This window comes from Sinocyclocheilus anshuiensis, unplaced genomic scaffold (genome assembly GCF_001515605.1).
Source record: "Sinocyclocheilus anshuiensis isolate Anshui unplaced genomic scaffold, SAMN03320099.WGS_v1.1 scaffold457, whole genome shotgun sequence".
Taxonomy (NCBI): Eukaryota; Metazoa; Chordata; class Actinopteri; order Cypriniformes; family Cyprinidae; genus Sinocyclocheilus; species Sinocyclocheilus anshuiensis.
In genome coordinates this window covers 2,117,359-2,141,511 of record NW_015537939.1, presented here as the reverse complement: position 1 = coordinate 2,141,511, position 24,153 = coordinate 2,117,359, and the positions used below count along the sequence as shown (strand labels likewise).

Below are 24,153 nucleotides of genomic sequence, written 5' to 3'. Positions count from 1 at the left end.
ATAAAGACCGTTTTCATGCTATGTTAATTTTATGTTCGATTAAGCATATTTTATATGTCTCAAAAGCTATATATATGCCTTTTCGTAATCTGATTAAGCCCTATTCTTCATGCTGCAAGCATTTGCCCTTAAATGTGACTGTGAGTGTTTAGGAGGGACAAATTGCCAAAATATATTTGATGCAGGAAACATTTCAAGAGTTATGACAGGAAACAGTTCTGGTTGCACATTCATCCATCCACTAATTATCAGACAAATGTGCCATAATGTACCACCCACGGCAATAAATACCAGTGTTGAATTTATTTTAAAAAGAGAGATTTGAATTTATGACTATATATATCCACATCATTGGGGAATGCAGAGTACTCGGAAACAACAAAACACACACATAGGAATAAAAGCTATAATTATGCTCTTAATGTTTTAAAATGATGTATATTTTGGAATACTAAAAACTCTTAATAGTTACAAATATTGTGCACTTACATACAAAAGCATAACTGTACCATAACAAACACCAAGTCTAAAGTGACTACAACCAAGTTATGTCAAGTCCTTGTAGTGTCTCTTGTCTCCATGGTCAAGGTGGAGGAGTTTATGGAAACATACGTCAGAGATAATACGAGGGTTCCTATAAAGCGGACTGCTCTCTGACCACTGACAGAAACATAAACACCTGTCACAGAGGCCACCCGCATGCTGTACAAAGGTACAACTCTCATTCGTCCAGATTTTATCATGAAAAAAGATCCTGTCTCTCATTCTCTCTGCTGTGCGTCACAACTGGAACTCATTTATCAGTGAAGCATGACCATTACACTATGTAATCGGCCATGTTGTGTTTAATACTTGCTGATTTGTGTTTTTATGTCACCCAAAGATGCGCAGAGCAGTTACAGGATGTCTGATGCTGGTGTATGTTGTTGCTCTTCTGGCCGAGCAGGCAGAGGGACACATCGCCTTCTTCAGCCCTAAAGAGATGAGAGAGCTCAGGGTGAGGAGGCATTCGGCATCCTTATGACTATTTATTTAGCCTCCAATTGAACCAAGAACAAAGTTATTGGGATTCTTTCTTCATCTTCAACAGGAGAAGGAGGAAAGGAAGGATGCTGATCCAAGAGCGGAGGGGGTTTTGATTGACAAGATGTCTCCAGATGAAGATGGAAGAGAGTCAGCGGTGAGGAATCCCTGCATGTTTTTAAAGTATTTCATAATGTACTTGAGTTTCTGACTGGTTTGTATCCATCTGAAGGGCCAGCCTGTGGAAATAGGGCTGAAGCTGACTGCTAAAAAGGGCCAGATCGGATCTGCTTTCGGTAAGATGCTGCAGAGCATCGTAGAAGAGCCAGAGACCGGTAAGGAGCATACAGTAAAACCTCTTTCTGTTTTTCATATATACACAGACCACGCTAATATTTGTGCTCTGTTTTGACAGTGAAATAAGACCGGCATTTTTATCTGCATTCATTGACTATTGCAGACTGATGATTCAACATTTGTTGCAAGCACACATGTTTTGTCTATGAATGTAATAAAATTAAAATAAAATGAAATTGCATGCAAATTCAGTTTCTTGTCATATATATATATTGTAACTCTGGTTTAATCTGAATTTAAACTGTTAAGCAACATGCTAAATGAATTTGTATACTCTTAATTTGCCTCTAAATTTAAATACTTTGTTTCCTGTAATACTAGATTAATAAATATTGTCATTTAATATACCAAATGGTTATTGTAAAATCATGCTTTAAATTTTACTCCAAAACCTTGCAATGTGCACTACAGAAGACTCTTATGCTCACCAAGGCTGCATTTATTTGATCCAAAATGCAGTAAAATGTGACCCTGGAGCACAAATCCAGTCTTAAGTCGCTGGGGTATATTTGTAGCAATAGCCAAAAACAACATTGTATGGGTCAAAATTATCGATTTTTCCTTTATGCCAAAAATCATTAGGATATTAAGTAAAGATCATGTTCCATGAAGATATTTGGTAAATTTCCTACTGTAAATATATCAAAACTTAATTTTTGATTAGTAATATGCATTGCTAAGAACTTCATTTGTACAACTTTAAAGGCAATTTTCTCAGTATTTTGATTTTTTTGCACCCTCAGATTCCAGATTTTCAAATAGTTGTATCTCAGCCAAATATTGCCCTATCATAACAAACCATACATCACTGGAAAGCTTATTTATTCAGCTTTCATGTGATGTATAAATCTCAATTTCAAACAATTTACCCTTATGACTGGTTTTGTGGTCCAGGGTCACAAATCAGTAATATTGTGAAATATTAATACAATTTAAAATATTTTTTTTTCAAATAATAAAAAAAATTATTTGAATGTATTTTAAAATGTCATTTCTTCCTGTAATGGCAAATCTGAATTTTCAGCAGTAATTACTCTAGTCTTAGTCGCTAGTTATGTTTGTGGAAACTTTGATGTATATGTCTATCAGCTTAATGCATACGTGCTGAATAAAATAATTTCTTTAAGAAATCATACTGACTCCAGACTTTTGAACAATACTGTATAGGATGACATAGAGCATATGTACAGTATATGTGTGAGTTAAATGTTCACGGTGGTTTCAATATGTCCTATATTTAGTGTCAGATTGTGTGGAAGTCAGCATGTTGGTTGGAAACTATACAGGATGCACGCCTACATTTGGACATACTTTTACAATTATGGAAGCTTTAGCTGGTATTTTATTGCAAAACTCTTATGCAATAGAGAACATCTGTTAAAACCTTTAGATGTGTCTACAGTGGAAAAGCAGGAATTCACATTACATTTTAAGAGTTTATCTTCAACAGCCTTTATTCTTTGTCTTATTGGATAAGTTTGAGATAATTAACTAGCACATTGCAGAAGGTAACATCAAAAGTATCACAACTGAAAGAACAGCTCCCTGTAAAAGCTCTTGAGAGACAACTAATGACAGAATGAGTCTTTATATGTTCTTCATTCAAAGATGTTTTGAACAATATTTTTGCTCTATCAAAAAGATTAACATTACAACAATCTGTAACATCCGTGTCTGACTCCGAGTGAGCATATGGAACAATTAGTATTGGGCAAAAGTTAAATTTCAGCCGGTTTCTCACATAAAGCTTCAAAAGACTTGGAATGTAGCACACGGGTCGTATGGACAGCTTATGTGGCAAATTTGGTCTGTTTTAAGATCCGCAAAGAAATAAACATAAGAAATAATCCACACAGGTTTGGATGAGGGTTAATAAATCATGATAGAATTTTTGAACTGTCTCTTTAAGGTTTAGCAGTCAGTCTCTCACAAAACTCATATTCCTTCACTCCAAGAGCAGGATCTCTGGCAGGAGGAGCTGGCAAGACCAGGGAACAGTCACTGTTGAAATATTTTCCACTTATTCCTTCTGCTTCCTCGGACACTGCACAGTATATTGGACTGAAAGACCCTTCTTCAGCAGTCTGTGGTGGAAAAAATGCATAAACACACATAAAGCCAAACTATTCTGCTGAATATTTCTTACAGGCCTATATTGTATACTCTTGTGGGTCCTTTCTAGTGTTTAAATGAAACTTAAGAAACCTAGTTTGGTTGCCAGATTAGATTTTAATTTCACTCCTTCCAGGAAATCTGGCCATTTCTGCTTCTCAGTGAAGCATCACTATTGTTACTCTCATTCTCTCTAGTTTATCTTCCTTTCTTCAATGGTATTATGCCTTTAAGGCAAATAAACATCTGTGATGCATAAAGATGTAGACTAGCTCCCTTGCACAGCTGAACTTCAGAGGTTTTGGAGTGTTTGTGACCTTGTTCCAGAATGGCAGTCAAAACGAAAAGCACTAACACATTTTATCCAGCTACTATGGAAACTAGTGCACTAGTGCAGCCAGAGGAGTTGGCAGGAAGCAGTTGCTGATGTGAAATGTTGAATGTTGTTTACAGTGATTGGATTGATAGTGGGCTCACTTTGAAGAAGAAAAAGCCGACCAAGTTGAAGAGGAATCGGATAATGAAGTTGTAGTTTCTCATTACGTCTGTCATAACTACACCCGGATGCAGAGAGTTTGCTGTCACGCCTGAAACACACACAAACCATGATCTGAATGGAAAAAATGAAGCACTTTCTCATCTTTCCAACATTAAATGTTCCTTTTTCAACATAATTTCCAGTCATAAAATTCCTTTTTGTTTGTGAAGAAATTCAAAACATTCAGTGGAGTCAGACGTGCTCTTTTCACATCTCAAAATACTTCATGGAAATTTAGAAATTCTGGATTTTTTTTGTCATGAGTAGAAATGTAGTTTATTATTAAAATCTCTGACTATAAATCTCTGCATATACTGTTCCCTTTCATGGGAACTTCGAACTGCGTCCTCTAGGGGTCGCTATGGGGGACACCTCGTCATGACCCGTGTCTGAAGCATACATTGAAAAAACACCAACTCGTTGGCCAGCGACAGCCATGACGTCACTACCGGTGCGACTATAGTATAAATAGGCGCCGGGAGCACACATCATTCTCTTCTTCGTCTTCATTGACTGTTTTGTTTGAAGTGTGCATTTCTGTGGTAAGAGCGATCTCTATTCATCTCATTATGGCGAGCACTAGCAAAGCGTTTAAGGATGTGTGCATCCGTGTTGACGTTGTTTAACATCTGATGACACACACGATCTATGCGTTATTTGTTTGGGCGAAGAGCACGCACGCGATGCCTCCGAGGGGGAAATCGGCACTGCGTCCTCTAGGTTTCTTGCCATGCTGCGGACGCAAGCTTCAGACGAAGAAGTGAATGATGTGTGCTCCCGGCGCCTATTTATACTATAGTTGCACCGGTAGTGACGTCATGGCTGTCACCGGCCAACGAGTTGGTGTTTTTTCAATGTATGCTTCAGACACGGGTCACGACGAGGCGTCCCCCATAGCGACCCCTAGAGGACGCAGTGTCTCGTTCCCTACTCAGGGAACCATGGTTACATAAGTAACCTGAGACATACTTTGGTATCTGAGCACAGCTTGAGACATTCTAACGCTCTACATGAGCTTAATTACATTTCACCTCATGTTAAGAAGAAATAATTGAGCTGGTCTCATTTGAGATTTTTCTTTCCTACTGTATATGTCTTCTTTTTCTTTCCTGTGTGACCCACTTACAAATTAATTTCTAAGAGAGTTTAAAGAGTGTGCATTATGCACATTACTGAATTATGAGGCGATGTCAAATCTAATCATCAAAATCTAATTATGACTTTCTGCTCATTTTTAATGGCAGCAGTAGACAGTCAGTATAATGAGTTGTGGTTTGAACATGTACCTGTGCCCTGAAGCCTGCGTGCCAACTCGTTGGTCCAGATGACGTTGTGCAGCTTGGTGTGGTTATACGTAGCATCCATCACATGATTTAGATTGTGACCACGGAAATGATCAAAGTTTACCTCACCCCTCCAGTGATTCATAGACGAAACATTTACAATGCGAGCTGGAGCTGATTTCTTCAAAAGGTCTGTGTGACAACAAAAAGAAGTCTTACTTCCAGAATCCAGATGTGTCATTTCAAAGGAATAGTTTATCCAGGCTATCCAAGATGTAAATGAGTTTGTTTCTTCACCAGAACAGATTTAGAGAAATTTAGCATTACATCACTTGCTCTCCAATGGATCCTCTGCAGTCAATGGGTGCCGTCAGAATGAGAGTCCAAACAGCTGAACAAAACATCACAATAATCCACAAGTAATCCACACCACTCCAGTCCATCAATTATGATCTTATGAAGTGAAAAGCTGTGTGTTTGTAGTAAATAAATCCCTCATTAAGGAATTTAATGTTAAAACATTGCTTCTGGCTAAAATATGAGTCTTCTATCCATAATATTTCTTTCTCCAGTGAACATCTCATCTGAATCAGGAGAGTAATATGCCAAAATCAAGCACTGCTTACAAGCCAAATCTATTTTGGTAGATGTTGATGTACAACAGGTGATTAGAGGACAACAGGTGGTGAACTTTTTCGTTAGAGAAAGAATTATTACAGATAGAGAACTCAAATTTTGGCTAGAAGCCATGGTTTAAAGTTAAATGCCTTAATGATGAATTTGTTTCTTACAACCTCACAGCTTTTCAATTAAGATTAATCGATGAACTGGAGTTGTGTGCATTACTTGTGGATCGTTGTGATTTTTTTTATTATCATGTTTTTATGTTCGGACTCTCATTCACTGCAGAGGATCCACTGGTGAGCAAGTGATGCTAAATTTCTCCAAATCTGTTCTGATGAAGCAACATTTTGGATGGCCTGAGGGTGAGTAAATTTTCAGCAAATTCTCATTTTTGGGTGAACTATTTCTTTAAGATCTAAAGAAAAAAAAAAAAAAGCATTAGCAATGGGAATGTTGTCTGACCTAAAAGCAAACTGGTGAGCAGAAAGGGGCCAATGTGGTTGGTTGCAAAAGTGATTTCCAACCCATCTGCAGTGATCTTACTGGGTAAGCCTGTAGGCGTGAACAAACCATGGTTTGTATGGATATATAAATGAAAATATGAGAGATTGAGAGAGAGAGACGGCCGTTCCACCTGAGGCCCCTGCGTTATTGACCAGGATATGTAATTCCTTCTCTTCCTCCAAGATTCGTGCTGCAAACTTTCGGACAGAGTCGAGCGATGAGGTGTCAAGCAGACGCAGATGTATGTTCTGGTTCCCAGTACTTTCTCTGATTTCTTGCAGCGCTGCAGTCCCACGAGCCTCGCTCCGACATGCCAGGATCACCTGCGCCCCACGACGAGCAAAGTCCAGGGCAATGAACTTCCCAATACCTAGGAGATAACAAGAGGTGAATGACACAGCAGTAGTAGGGAATAAGAAAGTGAGCAATTATGACTTAACAGAATTATGTATGACTTTATGCAATACAATATACGCCAAATCTGTTTAAACTATATCTTATCTTTTATCATCATCATATCAAACTTAAATTAAGCTCCTACTTTCATATGCCATGTACCCACAGGAAAGAACAATCCCAATAACAAAAGATATTTAAATATAACCCCAAACATTTTTTAATCGAATTTCTCCAAAACTGTATATTATTTGAGCAATTCTATACAGAATCGTTTTATAATAAATGTATACCCATTTATATTTGTTACATTTTCCCCAGTCACCTCAATTGCAAAAAGCGTCCCACCTCACCTGAATTCACCCTGTCTCATTTGTTTCTGTTCATATATCCTATATTCTCTATTCTATTTCTCTATTTTATTTGTATTTTTTTTTTTCAAAATTCTCCGAAGAAACAGCTGAGCCAAATTACCTAAACATTCAACCACTGACTGAACAATGACATTTTTCGTTTGTGAACACCATGACCTAAACCAGTCACTCCAGACGCAACAAATGTAAAACATCTGGTACAGATTATCACAAGCCTGTTTGCTAACCAGTTTTAGCAAGACGGAGTGGTTCCACGACTAAATAAACAACAAACAAGTTTAGGTTTTATATACACGGAACATGTCTTGAACTCGAAATTTTTTCGTCACAATATTTGTAGGCTAGTTTCATCATGGATATGTGTCACTCGTCTTCTGTGTAAAAAGGGTCTTCCGTAATTATACCCAAGCGTTTATTTGCTCACCACCATGCATTCAAATATCATTCATTTTGATTCTCACCCGTGTTAGCTCCCGTGACGACTGCAGTTTTTCCGTTTAACTTCACGGGACAAGCGCGCGGGTTCCACAATGCTTTCCGCTGCGCGCGCGCAATTATGGCCAGGATCGTCGTTGAAACCATCCATAACGGATGGGAATAAATGTCACTCCACTCCCAGTTCATTTATCAAGTCTGCGTGCCTCCGCTGAAATCCTCGGTTTACTTAATAGAGACAATGTGTTAAAGCATTATCCGAGTGACCCTTGCACGACTGCTCACTGCGCGCGCACAGGGCAAAGACTATAAAAGCATAGTTTAAGACTATTCCCGTCATTCACTTAAGAGTAAACACAGACTTGAGTCTTGATGTTGCGATTCACTTACCGGCAGATAAATGCTGGTACGGGAATAGAAGAAGCTAAAATGACATTAGGACAGACAGACAGACAGATGTGTACCATACTTATGTGACCAAAATAACATAAATCCCCTAGAAAAGTTTTTTTAATTTATGAATTCATAAAGCATGTAAGGAAACACCAACTGGTGACCCAAATACCCAATAAGATGTTATTCCATTAAGGAGGCGGCATGAGTCGTGATATAGCTTCTAATACACCAGTTCAATGAAGTCAAGAAGTTAAAATTGAGTAACTTGAGTAACTTCGAGTAACTTTTAAACAACTTGGGTAACTTTAGACACAATATTGGCAGGTACGTTAGGTTAAGTTGCCTGAGGTGATTTGGTAATCTGATTACGTAACTCGCGTTACTTGTAATGCGTTACCCCCAACACTGGTTGTACCTCAGATTTCCTTTTCTGCTGTGTTCAGCATTCTTCTGAACAAACAGCATAGAAATTCCTAGGAAAAATTAGATAAAACTGGTTTATACTGGCTTTTATTCCATAAACCGCTTATGGACATGCTGCAGGTCAAGGCCAAAACCCAGGACTGATGATCAGGAAGCTGAGGAAGCTGTGAGAAAATATTTATTCCCCTTCACACAATGTAAAAACTTCAGATTTCCATGACCTAATGAAATACGCAAAGCAAAGATATGAAGCTGATATCATTGTCACTTTTTCTCCACAGCAGGATCACAGACACAATAGAGGCACAGACACAAATAGACATTTAAAGTAGCATAAACACACTTTATCCTTAAAGGGATAGTTCACCCCAAATTTTTTTTTTGTCATGATCAAGCTGTCACCCTCAAGCTGTTCCTAACCTGCAGTTTTCTGAACACAAAATATATTTTGAAAAATATCGGTAACCAAACACTGGTCCCCATTGACTTCCATAGTATTTTTTATTTCTTCCATATGGAAGTCAATGGGGACCAACAACTGTTTGGTTACCCACATTCTTCAAAATATCATCTGACAGAATTTGCATTTTTTGGTGAACTATCCCTTTTGAGGAGAGTGTATTGTGACCTCATTGACACATAAAAATAACAACTTTTTTTTTTCCATTTCAATGGCTCTTATGCACTCTTGAAAAAATCATTCATGCAGCTTTTTAAAAAAAAAAAAATTTTTTTTTATATAATTTACCCACATATGCAGGGGCAAAGGCCAGCGGCCTGCTATCACATGCCTTATCGGCTCCTTATCTTTGCTGAGGAAATTATTATACAGGTTCCTTTCAGTGGTTGTACTGTAGTTCTTAAGTCATACTTACTAAATCATGTAATATTAAATATACAGAGAAATGATCTTCCATAGTAAAACGCTAAATATATGATACATAACAATTAGATTTCTCAAGTACATAATTGGCCAAAAAAGAACATATTATTACTGTAATAAAACATACCTTGGGCCATGTTAGATCAAACTGGTGGCCTTGTAGTGTGTGTGAGAGTGTGTGTGGTGTGTTTGTGTCTCAGAGGGTCATGTGGTCGTGAAGCGCAGAGTCACTATCTCAGCACACCAGATGCAGAACAGCTCTTACAACCACAGACAGACGCAGGTCACATAAAAGCCTAAATAATACCTTCCTCAGTTTTAGCAATCGATGTAAATACATTTTAACCCATTCAAGTGTCGAGAAGAATAGGCCTATTTCACATCCTAATGGGAAAAATTTTGAGAAACGTGTTTGGAAACAATACTTTTACATTTCCTTTTGGTGAATATGTACCGGCACAGAAATGACAGACTTCACCATAATCGTAACAGTAAAAAAATAAAGTAGCTAATGTCTCCATATTGCAACTGGCATACTAACTATTATAATCAGTGTTGTTATCGTTAACTCAATCAAAAACTGTTAAAAACAACTGTGATCATCGAAGTAAAGCTGAAATAAAGAAAAATATGAATATTAACTGAAAATCTTAGTCTAAAACCTACACTTGCCTTGCAACTAATTAAATTTTTTTTAAATTGAAGTACTAACTGAACTAAAAGTTAAACTAAAACTGAAATAAAATTATTTTAAATTATTTAAAAATAGTTTTAAAAAAGAAAAACGTAAAAAATGAGAAAATTAAATAATAAAATGTAATAAAAATTCAAAATATTAACAATTATTATACTTGTATAATATAAACTTTTGCTTGCACTTTGGTCAGCTATTACCTGTTTATCTCTTACCACTAGTTCCTACATTCCACAGTAAAAATCAGTAAGAGATAAACTTTGAAAACTTCTTCTTGTAAATACTGATGAGAGCATATTATTAGTGTAGAGTAAACCATTCAGTAATAATTACTTATTTATTAATTTTTTTTGATTGTTCAAGTTTATTTAACAATAGCTACACGTATCAGTTAAAACTTTTAATTAAAGCTGAGACCTTGTACCACAATTGAGAAACTGTATGTTTAAAATCACAGTTTGCATGCACATACACAATTTAAAGTTCAAGTGAATTATTCGTGTTACTGTAAGAACATATCAGTTCATATATATAATATATTGCAGGATAATCTTATCTGTAATTGATACTGATGGAACATTTGAAAGTTTAAACAACTCATGATACTGCTGTCAGTGTGTGTTTCTTGTCTATTTCCTGTCCCCCTCCCAATACCCAAGGTTACCAGAGGGTACATGTGTGAGGAATGGGAGGGGCGAAGACTTCATATAAATAGACATTGCTGACAAACTGACAAACACTACAGTACAATCCATTCGAAGAGTCTGACATAGTCATAACATAGATTTCTACAGAAAAAGAGCGAGGGGAAATGAAACAGGAAGTTAGCATAATGGAGGATGGTAGTAGGATACAAGGCCATATGGCACCTACTGTAGTCTCCAGGTTGAAGATAAAAAATGAATGCATTCGAGTGGTCCTGGCAGAGACCCTCTGCACGTTCATCATGATGGTAAGAGGTTGTTCATTTTGTCAGAATTCATTATTCTGCTTAATAGTGAATGATTAGCATTTTCAGTGCATAAAGATGTGAATAATTGTCAGCATGTAATGATGCCAAGCTTGGAAGACAGTTAAATAGAATATTACTGTTTAGTATTTTACTGATGATTTCTTTTTCATTGTATCAGTTCATTGAATTATTCATTCATTCATGAAGTCTTCATAGAGCATTGTGTACTTGTCATTGTAATGCTTTGGATCACATGCCCACATGAGTTTGCATGAGTAGTCAGTTGTCTGACACGGCACTGGTGATTGAGGTCAGACCATGTGCTACATAAATTCTATTCTTAGAAAGATTGGCTTGACATACTTTTTCCATTATTGCCAGGTGAAATCAATGCAAAACACTTGACCAATAGCAATGCTATGTAACTGACCAGTAATTGAGAAAACCTATGCAAACCTAATAATGTTCTATATTCAGTATACAATTATAGTTTTGATTAATATTATGAATTAGCTTTTATTTAAAATTTTAGTTCCATTTTTAGTCGTTTTGTTACATGTTCTTGTAATTTGTATTTTTTTTTGTTCTATTTAAAATTATTATTTAAGATTTATTACTTTTTATTTCAGTTTTAGATTTGATTTATTTCCAGTTATTGCTTCAATTTAAACATATTTCAGTTAGTTGCCAAAGCAACATTTCTAATTTTCATTCAGCTGAATCATTTCATTTAGTTTTTCATTGAATATTTATTTTCATCGTTTATGTGTTATGTGCTTTTTTACATTTTAATAGTTTTTGCTATTTTTTAAATGTCAGTCATTTTTATTGTGAAATTAAAGGTAAAGTGTGTCATTTCTGTGCTAGTAGCAAAAGGAACTTCAAAAACGTTTATTGTTTCCAAACACGTTTCCCAATAGTTTCACGATTAGGGGAAGAAACACTTTTCTCCACCCCTGAAGGGGTTAAAAATGTCCATTACTAAAACTCATTTTAATTTTATTTCCAATAACAAAAATGTTAACTACAATTACCTTGTTTCTGTGTCATCATGGCCTCTATACATGCCCAACTAAAATCAATCCTTCATGTCAATGTATTTATTTATTTGATAAGTAGCCATGAAATAAGCTTTACACCAGGGTTTATTTTCCTATAATTGCTGCATCTATGAATTATCAGACAGACTCTGTTTTTGAATTCCAGGTGTTTGGCCTTGGCACTGTTGCACAAGTGGTCACAGGAAATGGTGTTTTTGGAGGGTATTTCAGCATAAATGTAGGCTTTGGGCTGAGTGTGGCTATGGGTGTGCATGTTGGTGGAAAAGTTTCAGGTGAGACCCTCTTGACCCCAAAGGTCAGAGTTCACTGTTTTCCATAATGACAAATAATCATGCAATATGTTTTACTCTATCACATAGGAGCTCATATGAATGCAGCTGTTTCATTCACAATGTGCGTGTTTGGCCGTTTGCGCTGGAAGATGTTCCCACTGTATGTTTTTGCCCAGTTTCTGGGTTCCTTCCTTGCTGCTGGGACCATTTTTTTACTTTATTATGGTGAGCAAATACTCATCTTCTTCTGGAGTTATTTTTGTTCTTAGTGTTGGAGTAGGTCAAATAAATTGCCACAAGGTTTCTTCGCTCACATCTGTGCTGTGCTTTATAGATGCTATACATCATTACTGTGGGGGCAATTTCACTGTGTCGGGCCCCAAAGCAACAGCTGGGATCTTCGCTACATATCCAGCACCTTACATCTCAATCTACACTGGATTCTTTGATCAGGTATTCTGAAAATTAATATAAATGCTCCATAATTAACTATGATATGAACCAAAAACATGATAGTGTATAAGGATAGTTCACCCAAAAATGAAAATATGCTAAAAATCATTGATTTTGTATTTATCACAAAATACAAAATACTCACCCTCAGCCATCCAAGATGTTTCTTTATCGGAACAGATTTGGAGAAACGTAGCATTACATTACTTGCTCACCACCAGCGGATCATCTGCAGTGAATGGGTGCCATCAGAATGAGAGTCCAAACAGCTGATAAAAACATCACTATAATCCACAAGAAACCCACACGACTCCAGTCCATCAATTAACGTCTTATGAAGTGAAAAGCTGCATGTTTGTAACAAACAAATCCATCAAGACATTTTTAACTTCAAACCATCGCTTCCGGCTCAAAGTCCTCTATCCTTAATATTGCTTTCTCCAGTAAAAAAATGTTGTTTGAAATATGCAAAATATGAGAAATATGCACAGATCAAGCATTTTACAAGTGAAAACAATCCAAAACAGTTCTAAAGAAACCTGTCAGTGCATTTAGATGAGAGGACAACAGTGGATTGATTTTTTTTATATTTGGATTTGTTTTTTACAAACATGCAGCTTTTCACTTTACAAGGGCCGTGTGGATTACTTGTGGATTATTGTGATGTTTTTATCAGCTGTTTGGACTCTCATTCTGACGGCACCCATTCACTGCAGAGGATCCATTGGTGAGTAAGTGATGTAATGTTTCAATTTTTCAAAACTGTTTCAGTGAAGAAACAAACTCATCTTCATCTGGGATGGCCTGAGGGTGAGCATATGTTCATCAAATTTTCATTTTTGGGTGGACTATTTCTTTAAAAACTTTATATTTTAACATCTCTGAATCAGGTTCTGGGCACTGCCATGCTGTTGCTGTGTCTGATGGCTCTGGCAGACCAGAGAAACCAGCCGGTCCTGCCTGGAGGTGAGCCTGTGGGTGTGGGGCTCCTGGTGCTCCTCATTGGTGTCTCTCTGGGGAGCAACAGCGGCTATGCCATCAATCCAACACGAGATCTAGGGCCGAGAGTCTTCACACTGATGGCAGGTTGGGGCATGGAGGTTTTCAGGTGAATAAATACAAAATCAAGCTATGAAACTCTTTAACGTGTGTATTTCAGTCAGGGTTAATGATTTGTAACACCTCGTTTTTTTTTCAGTCACTACCCCTGTAACTTGTGGTTTGAATTCCTGATATGCCTGACTTGAAACCTTTCATTATGTTTTGCTGAAAAGTTGATAACAGGAATAGTCACAATTATCAAATCAGATCTGTAACTGGAAAATATTTTCAGTAGCATGTCTGACCTGAACTTGGTAAATGATTTACTATAACTCAAAATAAAGTTATGTACTTCAATAATTATAAATGTTTCAATGTAATAAATAAAATAAAACATAAAAAATAAAATAATAATGTAGTATTAAAATAAATAGCATAATGATATGAATAACATATATATATATTTTTTACATTACTTAATCATACATTGATTAAGAACTGAAACCATTCATTATGATTTTGCTCAAAAGCTGACAATAGAAAAAAAATCACAATTATCAGATCAGATCTGTAAAAGGAAAAAAATATATATTTTAAGTACTATGCTTGAACTTGAGGCATTATTTACTATTACCATAATTTCATGTAAAAATAAAATTATTTTAAAATAGTTTAAAGTAACTAAACATAGTAATTAAATAAAAATAAAAATGATCTATTACTTTTACATCATTATTCAAATTATTTAAAAAGAAAAATAATACATAATGCCAAAATGCATACCACCGTATCATTTATTGTTTTAATTTTACATTATTACTTATTTAAATCAACTTATTATTTATCGACTTTAGTAACATAACAGCATAATTTGATTAAATATAATTCAAGTGTTGTCTCAACTTATTTACAGGGCCGGCAATGGCTGGTGGTGGGTACCTTTGGTGGCCCCCTTTATTGGTGGAGTGACTGGGGCTTTAATCTACGAAGCATTTGTAGAGCTACACCACCCTGATCTTAAGAGCACTAAGACACAGTCTGCAGAAGATCCTGAATGTGTTCCTCTGGAAAAGTGCAAGAATAGCAGTACAGAGATGTCTGTCTGAGAGTTTCACTCGCAGACCTGCTTAATTTAAGGACCAAGGATAATACAGGGACCAAAGAAGAAAACAGACATTTCCACTGGGGACACCTGGATGTTTACAGGCATAACATGAGACATGGATGCCAGTCGAAAAGCCTATGGGTTGCATTTCTCAAGCCAACTTTTTCAGTCTAGTGTGTACTAATAACTTCTGGGTTATAGAGGAATAAGCTATTGATGAATCTCAGGATTGTTCCATCTTTGATCTTTAATAAATATTGTGTACATATACAGACTCGTGGGCATCAACAGATGAAATTAAGCAGCTTGCGTGAGGTTAAATGCCCAGCATGAGCATAAAGTACAATCAACATGCCTGTATGAGAACATTCCATGGGCATTTTTTGGGACACTGGGGTCATCGTTTAGTCACACTGTGTCTCCCTGAGACTCCCTGTGCTTTTGCTGTGCTCCCGCCGCTCGCTGGGACCTGTGCTGCCTGCTTCTTCTTGGGAGTGGGTGGCTTGGCCTTGCCACGGAACGCCTTGGCTGGGTCCAGTTTGTTCAGTAGAGGTTCACCGGCCGTATCAGAATGAGAGTCACCATGGAACGTCAGGGGTTGGTAGAGGGCGGCCCATTGCTTCATCAAGGAAATCAAAGGAGAGTTTTAAATCAGTTTGTAGCAGTAGATTACATACTGAAACTGTGCACATACACACCATTTAAAAGTTTGGGGTCAGTAAGAGTTTTTTTTTTTTAAAGAATTAATATTTTTATTCAGCAAGGACACATTCAAATTGATAAAAAGTGACAGTAAAGACATTTGTATGGTTACAATAGATTTATATTTGAAATAAATGCTGTTCTTTTCATGGGTTAGCATATTAGAATGATTTCTGAAGGATCATGTGACACTAAAGACTGAAGTAATGAATTCTAAACATTCAGCTTTGCCATCACACAAATAAATTACATTTTAAAATATATTAAAATAGAAAATACTTATTTTAAATATTGTATTAATATTTCACTATATTACTGTTTTTACTCTATTTTTTCTACAAAAAGAAATCAGCACTGGTGAGCATAAGAGACTTCAAATATATATATATGATATAAATAAAATATCCATAATAAAATAAGCCAAAAGAAGCCAAAGTCAACAGTTTTTAACAGAAAAAATATACATATCTACTTTAATTTAATTTGTTCTGGCTGTAAAAAAAAAAAAAAAAAATCAAAATTTTGTATCAATATATATTGTATCTGAATATAAATGTGTTAAAAGAATAAATGTATAAAAATATAAATGTTTTAAAACATTGTATAGATATGAATAAAATAAAAAATACTAAAAATAGTCACTCAAATCTTCTGTTTAGATAGAGCTGAATAGATAATGCTGACCTTAGCTTGTGGGCTGGGGCCATACGGAGTGAAATTATACTGCCACTCCGGCAGCCCCAGATGAGTGATCATAAGCCGGTAGTAGGCAGTGAAGGAAGGGGTGAGATAGTGCCAGAAAAGTGATCGGTCCAAGAACCACACCTCACACTGCTGGGCCATTACACCTACACAGAACGGGCCAGCAGACACAGGGCCAGATGGTAAATTAAAATGATATGAAACCTTTTTGTATGCCATCTCTTTATATCTTTCTGGATTCATTGTGGGATGCATAATCACCTGAAGTGCAATTCTTGTAAACAAGGCAAACTTTGCCATTACCATTGCAGGGGTCCAGCTCAAAGATGCGGCTACGAGAATCAAAATGAGGTTTTTCAGGGCCATCTGATTCTAAAAACAGAAAAGACTCTTAGGTACAAATTTTAAAAATCAGATGTATAATTCATGCAAATTTTACATGCATTAAATTTTGGCATGCAAAGACATTACGCTATACCAGAAAAATGCCTAAAGATGTAAGAAAATATCACCCTCTAAGTCATCATCGAAGTCTAGATCAGCTAAAGTAGGTGCATTGGGGAGGGAATATACATTTGACTGAATCAGGGGGCGTAACTGAGCAACACTGCTGATCATCATGCAACCCACTGGAACCACTTCATCTGTAAGACACAAAGCATATAAATTTACTCAATTTTTTTTTAAGCTTAACTACAATATGGAATCAGAAAATTATGTGAAGGAAAACACTGATCAGATTTGAAGAAGCAGCATAATAGGGATACATTATTAAACACCATCGTTTACAGTTGATCCAAACTATAATGGGTTTAAGAGATCAGTGCATGTTTAAGGGTGCTCACCTTCCAGCTTGTTGTTCCAGGCAAGCATGAAGCCATCTGTTGTGAGATAGAAATCTCTTAGATCTTCCGGCAAAGCACAGTTGTTTTTCTGGCAAACACAGGAAAAGCACACCTGATGTAAACATACCCAGCTTTGCTTTGAGAATCTTCTCTGGTAAACTGAAATTCCTCCATACCTGCTCCCAGGAGAGAAGGCATCGCTTTTCTGCAGGGGGTTTCTCTACAAATCGTACATCCAGCACACCTGGGAGGTTCTCTGTCAAACACATGAATGCAATGCACATATACGCGTAAGCAAAAATAATAAATCAACCATTAAATAAGAAATTAATCTCAGTTTGGGCATTGATAATTGACCTGGTTTGCATGAGCAACTTTAACGAAGAAAACAAACATATTTATCCACCCTAAAAGGTGCTTTGTTTGTTGCTCTTGGCTGGCCTCCCATCCTGACCACCTAAAACCAAAACAACCCGGGAGACCATGCAGCCTAGGATGCGGTTTATAATTAATAATATTAAGCATTGTCCACTCACCCAAAACCCGAATAATACCGAGGGTGAGTCTGTCTACAAACCCCTTGCATGTCTTGTCATCTTTTACCTCCTCCATTCCAAAATAACACAAATACTTCTATGCCATTGATTCGCGTGCTGCATTGTCACACCGACGGATGCTGCTGAGGTTACCAAGCGCGCAGAACCAAAACACTGAGGTTCTCCTCTTCTATTGGCTGAGAATATGACAGATGAGTAATTTGACCAATAGTATCCTAGATAGACGGGTGCGGCAAGTGAATGTTATCCAATGACACTCACCAGAGATGAAAAAGAGGAGGAGCTCCTGCGCATAATCTGGAAGTGGCGGTTGTTTCAGTATGGCGTCTGTTGCTGAGGGCGCAAATGGCAATGGATTTTACTGGATTCATGACAGTATCCTTACATTTTTTTTCGTGTTTTTGTTCAATGAGTCTGTTTAAATTAGTTATATTATTATGATTTAGCAAGCATTAAAGGTCAACCGTGTACCGTGGTCTGTGTTTATGAGAGAAGGGAGGCTAATAGCTTATTAGCGGATTTTCATTGTCAGCTTAACCGAACTCTAGTTTTAGTACATAAAGCTGCAGTTGTCGTGACAATACATTTACTGTACTGAATTTAATTAATTTTATTAGAAAGAAACGTAGTGCAGTGGAACTGTAAGCGTTTTTCAATGTAACGTTACAAGTATACTTCTCTGAAATGTACTAGACAATAATATACTGCTTCAGTACTACAGTAAAATGCGTAAACATACATAACAATGCATTACAGTAGTATCACATAAGCCTAACTACCACTTAACATTTTACCACGTATATTGGAGTAATTCTGGATTAATGCTGCAGTCTTATTCTCTTCAATATTTTTAGACCGTTAGCTGATAGACTTATTTTTTATAGTAGGCATGTTGTGTTTTCTTTAACTTGCTTAGAATCAGATGAAGAGCAGCCCATGGTTTTTATTACAGGTGAGACTTGGATTTATGTCATTTTCAATGTTTTAGACTGATACTGTCAAATACTAAAATATCACGACTTGTTCATCATTCTGACAACTCATGTTTGACATTTCAAAACTGTCACTCCCATCCTCTCTTAGGGATGAGCAAGAATGCCGGTCTGAAGGTTGGGTCTGCAAATAATACAGAGGGAAAGATAAAAAGAAGAGCTAGCGGCATGGATAAAAGTAGGAAAATAACAGGATTGCATTCAGCAGTGCAAAGTGCTGAGATGATGGTGGGTAAAGCTTCAGATCAGAAGCTGCCTTCTGTTGTAGCCAAATCCAAAACCACTACACCTGCACCAGAACCGGACCTGCCTTCTCTCACTTTAGCTCAGGTAGGCATTGAAAAATTAATATTTACAGCGTATGTGAGGTGAAGTGCCTCAGTTGTCTGCAGGGATGCAAACTTGTCATCATTTGCCAATTATCGTTGTCTTGAAATAAAAACAACAATGCCAGTGTGGCATGACACAGCTGAAGTAGAGACTGTATATACTTATGCTAAAATCAAATGAAAATCCACATTTTAAAACTGACATTTAAAATCTAATCATCTAATCATGTAACATACATTGCAATCAAAAGTTTATTCTGTACTATTGCTATTTTCCACATGTTAAATAATACACTTTTAAAAACTATGAAACTATGAAGCCAAATGATGGTATGAAAATTATGTAGTGAGTAGTGACCAAAATATGTTTAATAAATTCAGAAATATCTATTATTTGACCTATAATTGAATGTATGTTGGACACTTTTTGACTGATTTTTCTTCAATGTCCACTCCAGCAACAACTTAAAAATAGCTAATTAAAATAAATGTAGGAATTCATTTTGTATTATATTTGTCTACATTTTTTTATCTGTCCGGCCTTTAGATCAAAAGTTTTTTGAACTCACTAGAAACAGGCAAGTGTGTCTGAATTATTGAATTGCTTTAGATTTCAGACATTTTGTGCATAAAATTTTGGGTACCCCTGAAACCAGCTTAATAATTAATTGCTTCAATAAGACAGATCAACAGGTCAACTAGTAGATTTAGACAATGTGTTGTTTTGCATATACTCTTGTTATGTTAATATTTGCATATGCAATTTTGTCTTTATCGAACATCACCTTGCATGAACTGATATTTCCTTCAGGAAGTGCTAATTCTCTTTGGCAGTCGTTAATTCACATGGTTATTTTTAGGAGGTACTAAGAATATAACCAGTTTTGTTCATTTGATTTGTACATAAAATCTTCAGAAATGTGTGTTTTATAGATGTGTGGAAATAAAATTTAAAAGTGTCTGTTCTGGACTGTAGCCTCTCTTCAGCGCTGCTCAAGCCAAAAGTAAGCCATCATTGAAGGATCTCTGCCCAGAGGACAAGCGTCGGATTGCCAATCTCATCCAGGAGCTGGCCAGGTAAAGCCTTCTCATTATAGTGATCTGATACTTTTTAGACTGAATGAATGATTACAGTAGCCCTCAAGCCAATGTGATTTTCTGTGCATGGTTATACAGCTGTGTATCTGATCTGTTTTGTCTGTGTTTCTTTTCAGAGTTAGTGAAGAAAAAGATGAGTCTGTTCAGAAACTCAGGGATGAACAAGAGACGTTTGAGAAAAAAATCCAACAGCTAGAGCAACAAAACCAACTCATCATACAAGAAAGAGAAAGTATCCTTTTACACCAAGTACAAGCTTCCCGGTAAGAATGTTCTGGTCGAGTTTAAGTTTTAGGCTTTGCTTTCGTGTAAATTAAATGCTGTCATCAATCGCGCCAAATTAACACTGATTACATTTTAATGGCAAACAATTTATAAATGTGGGAAATTTTCAGGGATCATACACATTTATGGTTATGTGAGTTTCAAATTATTTGATTAATACACTACTGTTCAAAAGTCCTCTTGTGCTCACCATGGCTACATTTATTTGATTAAAAATACAGTAAAACAGTAATATTGTGAGACATTATTAGAATTTAAAATAGCTGTTTTCTATTTTAATATTTTTAAATGTATTAATTTGATGGCAAAGCTGAATTTTCAGCAGCCATTACTCCAATCACATAATCTTTCAGAAATCATTCTAATAAGCTGATTGCTCCAGAAACATCTTTTATTATTTTTAAGGTTGAAACCATTTGTGCTGCTTAATATTTTTGTGGAAAAAATGGTGAATAGCATTTATTTGAAATAGAAGTCTTTTGTAACATTATAAATGTCTTTGCTGTCACTTTTGATCAATTTAATGCGTCCTCACTGGATAAAAGTATTAATTCCTTTAAAAAAATCTTACTGATACTTTTGAATGGTAGTGTAATTTGTATGGCAGGGAATGGTAGTGTAATTTGAATGGCAGGGTAATTCACAATGTGTTGACTCATACCAGTCTGAAGAAGGTGAAGGACTGCTTTGTAAATTAGACTGACAGGGGGCAGTGTTGTCTAAGCATGGGATCTGTGTTCAGTTTCGTCGTGACTGGTGTAGGGGCAATATAACCCACAGGACGTCATTGAGACGATTTTTGAATTACATTTGAAGGAGTGAACATTCACTTTCTTTGGCATTATGTGCCACATTGGACGACACTAATATTGAATCTTTTCATTGAAGATGAAATAGACTTTATTTGCAGCAGTGATTGTGTGAAATGTAACAGACAAATGAACAAGGAGCATTCACACTGTTACGTTTAATATTTACTATTTTAGATGCCAGTTTTTGAGCTCAGGGACCAAACCCGTCCTTGGTTTGGGTTGAAATGCTTTTAATTTTCGTTTGAAATTGAAAGAGCTGGCACCAATTACACGACCACTGGGAACGGTGTGGGTTTCTTCTCATGCCAACCTGTCATCCGACTGGCACATCACAAACTTCGCACAGTTTGGATGCTTCCTTTTTTTCCTTGTGGTTCTGCCAGCTTTGGTGATCTTGCTCTGGTCAAAAGACATGGCGAACCATCAGTTTCACCCAACACTGTGAAATACGAAGAGCAATCGCAGGCTGCTAAATTGCAGATTTGGCAGGCGAGCTCAGAAATTAGGCAAGCTCAACTCAATTAAATGCACTTTGGCTCCACGGCCTGGCATTTCCACTAAAATTCAAAACTCCATTAAAAAGAGATTGTAGTGCAAGACAAACTCTATGAAAGCCCCCTGCGGAGACAGGATGGTCTCTAAAGGTATCAGACAGATGCTGGCCCACTGAGCTGTTCTTAAAGGGTAAGAAGGGTGCAAAAAGACAAACTGAGTTATGAGGGTCTGTGTAGAATAATTGCTCGCATCGTCTCCATCTCATCTGCCAGGATTGCGATTATCAAGAGGAAATATCCCCGTCGGAGGGGGGAAAAATTACAAGTTACATTCTGTGTGTAGGAAGAATTTGAAGCTCATGTACAGAATGAAATTAGAATTTTCTCAAGCCTGTCTTTGGCATTCTACACCACGTCTCTGAGCGGTAGATTCTATTACAGAGAAACTCGCAATCTTTGTTCTTCACAAGGAATTCACATCAAGACGCAGAAGAAGTTGAATGCATTCATCAATATCATTAATCTTATTGAAGTTTGCATGGTCGTTTTTCCGAACGCCGCGGATGGATCAGAGGAGCACAAGTCCTTTTGTAATAGTTTGTTTGACTAGTTCTGGATCCGTGCATCCCAGCGGGATGAGCTTAGGTGGGGTTTAGACCCTCACAGAAATGCCACTTAATCACAAACCCACTGCTCGCATATTGTTTATGACCAATTAGTTTTGTAGACACACTAATAATTGGAAGTAATAAACCACATGCTCGCAGCAAATAAAAGTCTCACGATATATAAATAATCAAATCATCAGTGGCTTGGTGAGTCACTTTCGCTGTTATTTAAATCGAAGCGTGCGGTCGTGTGAACTGTCCTCCTATCGATTTACATCTCAACCTACACACGCAGACCATCCGGCCGAGAGGCCCCGTAAAATATTCTCCTCGGCACAATTTTGTTCTACCTCGAGGTGGATTTCATTATTTTATTTCTGCGCCGGCTGACAGGGGAGTGAATCATGTTGACAGCGGCTGTCTGAAATATCGAATGCAAACTCTGATTTTGTGTATTTTTGGACGGGGGGTGGAGACGCACCATGCCTGCAGCTTTCTTTTCTCCTGATGTAGGCCCTCGGAATGAGCTCTGATTGGCCGGCAGCCAACAGAGGTGCCTGCGCTGCAGGCGGGAGAGAATCTTATCAGTCCCGCTCCAGTCGCTCCAGATTACCAGGCGCTGAGCGTTCCCGCACGCCCTTCTGTTAATGTATTAATATGTGTGTTTACGCCCAACCTGTCTATCGGAGTATCAGAAGCCTCTCGTCAGCTGCGAGGTAGATGCCTGCATGCGATGTGCTCTATCTATGAGACGGGCTCTCCGTTCTCATTACAAATGAGAGGTCTATTTATGGTAAGAGTCCTTGTTGAACAGTTACTCATTTCATACCTGCTATTACACAGTGGTTTGACATCCAGCTGTCATGAAAAGGACAGTGTTTGTTGGCAGCTCAGGATTTGATATCCCCTTGAATCATTTCATTTTAGACAGTCCGTGATCTTGAATGAGCTACAGTAATAAACCAGATGAATTTAGCTTAGATATTTCCACCTACGGTACATCCTTAACAAGGACTTAACAGTCAGTTTAAGTCATTGAACCTACTTTTTGTGATCTGAACGTCTACATTTACATTTAGTAATTTCGCAGACGCTTCTATCCAAAGCAACTTACAAATGAGGACAATAGAAGCAAACAAACCAACAAAAGAGCAATAATATGTAAGTGCTGTGACAAGTCCCGGTTAGTCTTTTTTTTTGTAAATAATAAATAAAAAGAAAACAAGTAGATAGAATAAGAATAGAGAACGCTTCTGTTAGAGGGTCATTTTTTAAATAAATAAAAGTAGGTAGAATAGAAATAGAATAAAAAGTGCTAGTGTTAGAGGGTTACGTTTATAAATATATATATACCGTATTGGCCCGAATATAAGACGACCCCCCTTTTTCCAGATGTACCTTTTGGAAAAAGGCTTTTTAAAAACCAAATCTTGTTTTTTCTCAGTAAAACACATTTTGTCTTCAATTATTTTCATATTGCATATTGTCCTTTTTTAATTTTTGTTTTGAAAGTATGGTAAAAACTGGTAAAATGTACCAACAATCACATTTAAAAAATATACACTTTTTGATATACCATTAAAAAAAAAAAAAAAAAAACAGGTAGCCCATCTGAATTAGGACATTTAGGCTATCCATCTAATAGTAGCCTACCAAAATCTTATTAACAGTAGAAGTTAAATCTTACTGTAGTCTTCAAATCTGGGTACTGTCTTACGTTTTAAAATCACAAAGGGAGTTTGGTCCCATCAGGCTAACGTGACAGTCACGACTCATGCAGCTGTAAGGTTTTCTTTTTCTTTT

At 36.8% G+C, this 24,153-nt stretch overlaps 4 protein-coding genes across 12 annotated transcripts in view; 2 read left to right on the top strand and 2 right to left on the bottom strand.

Annotated features, from left to right (window-relative positions):
* Positions 1-2,816: 2,816 nt before the first annotated feature.
* LOC107662880 (retinol dehydrogenase 12) lies at positions 2,817-7,969 on the bottom strand. 3 transcript variants are annotated; one of them, XM_016453005.1, is made up of 7 exons: positions 7,673-7,969; positions 6,572-6,811; positions 6,400-6,489; positions 5,317-5,505; positions 3,970-4,079; positions 3,292-3,464; positions 2,817-3,261 (listed from the first exon to the last, which is right to left on the bottom strand). In XM_016453005.1, the coding sequence occupies exons 1-7, from the start codon at positions 7,833-7,835 to the stop codon at positions 3,258-3,260; spliced, it is 969 nt and encodes a 322-aa protein (XP_016308491.1). In that variant the 5' UTR covers positions 7,836-7,969; the 3' UTR covers positions 2,817-3,257. The 3 variants fall into 3 exon arrangements, with proteins under 3 accessions (XP_016308491.1, XP_016308484.1, XP_016308498.1); XM_016452998.1 differs by having other exon boundaries at positions 2,817-3,464; XM_016453012.1 differs by lacking the exon at positions 6,400-6,489 and having other exon boundaries at positions 2,817-3,464.
* Positions 7,970-10,866: 2,897 nt separating this feature from the next.
* On the top strand, positions 10,867-15,071 carry aqp7 (aquaporin 7). The gene is made up of 6 exons (XM_016451495.1): positions 10,867-10,994; positions 12,201-12,327; positions 12,415-12,552; positions 12,662-12,780; positions 13,671-13,888; positions 14,735-15,071. Exons 1-6 carry the CDS (start codon positions 10,875-10,877, stop codon positions 14,925-14,927), a joined length of 915 nt encoding a protein of 304 aa, XP_016306981.1. The 5' UTR covers positions 10,867-10,874; the 3' UTR covers positions 14,928-15,071.
* Positions 15,072-15,154: 83 nt separating this feature from the next.
* Positions 15,155-17,873, bottom strand: tpgs2 (tubulin polyglutamylase complex subunit 2). The gene is made up of 7 exons (XM_016451507.1): positions 17,712-17,873; positions 17,352-17,431; positions 17,176-17,263; positions 16,843-16,974; positions 16,592-16,702; positions 16,313-16,476; positions 15,155-15,545 (listed from the first exon to the last, which is right to left on the bottom strand). Exons 1-7 carry the CDS (start codon positions 17,785-17,787, stop codon positions 15,324-15,326), a joined length of 873 nt encoding a protein of 290 aa, XP_016306993.1. The 5' UTR covers positions 17,788-17,873; the 3' UTR covers positions 15,155-15,323.
* Positions 17,874-18,004: 131 nt separating this feature from the next.
* Positions 18,005-24,153, top strand: part of kiaa1328 (KIAA1328 ortholog) — a 27,190-nt gene continuing 21,041 nt past the window's right edge. For 6 of the 7 annotated variants that reach the window (XR_001631137.1, XR_001631134.1, XR_001631136.1 and 3 more), the window contains exons 1-5: positions 18,005-18,107; positions 18,649-18,684; positions 18,816-19,054; positions 20,030-20,130; positions 20,268-20,383. Coding sequence is in view for 4 of the 7 variants with exons in the window: in XM_016451463.1 (XP_016306949.1) it covers positions 18,053-18,107; positions 18,649-18,684; positions 18,816-19,054; positions 20,030-20,130; positions 20,268-20,383 (547 nt within the window). In the remaining 3 variants the exon portion in view is untranslated. The remainder of the gene's footprint in view (positions 18,108-18,648; positions 18,685-18,815; positions 19,055-20,029; positions 20,131-20,267; positions 20,384-24,153) is intronic. The other variant, XM_016451455.1, reaches the window with a different exon arrangement.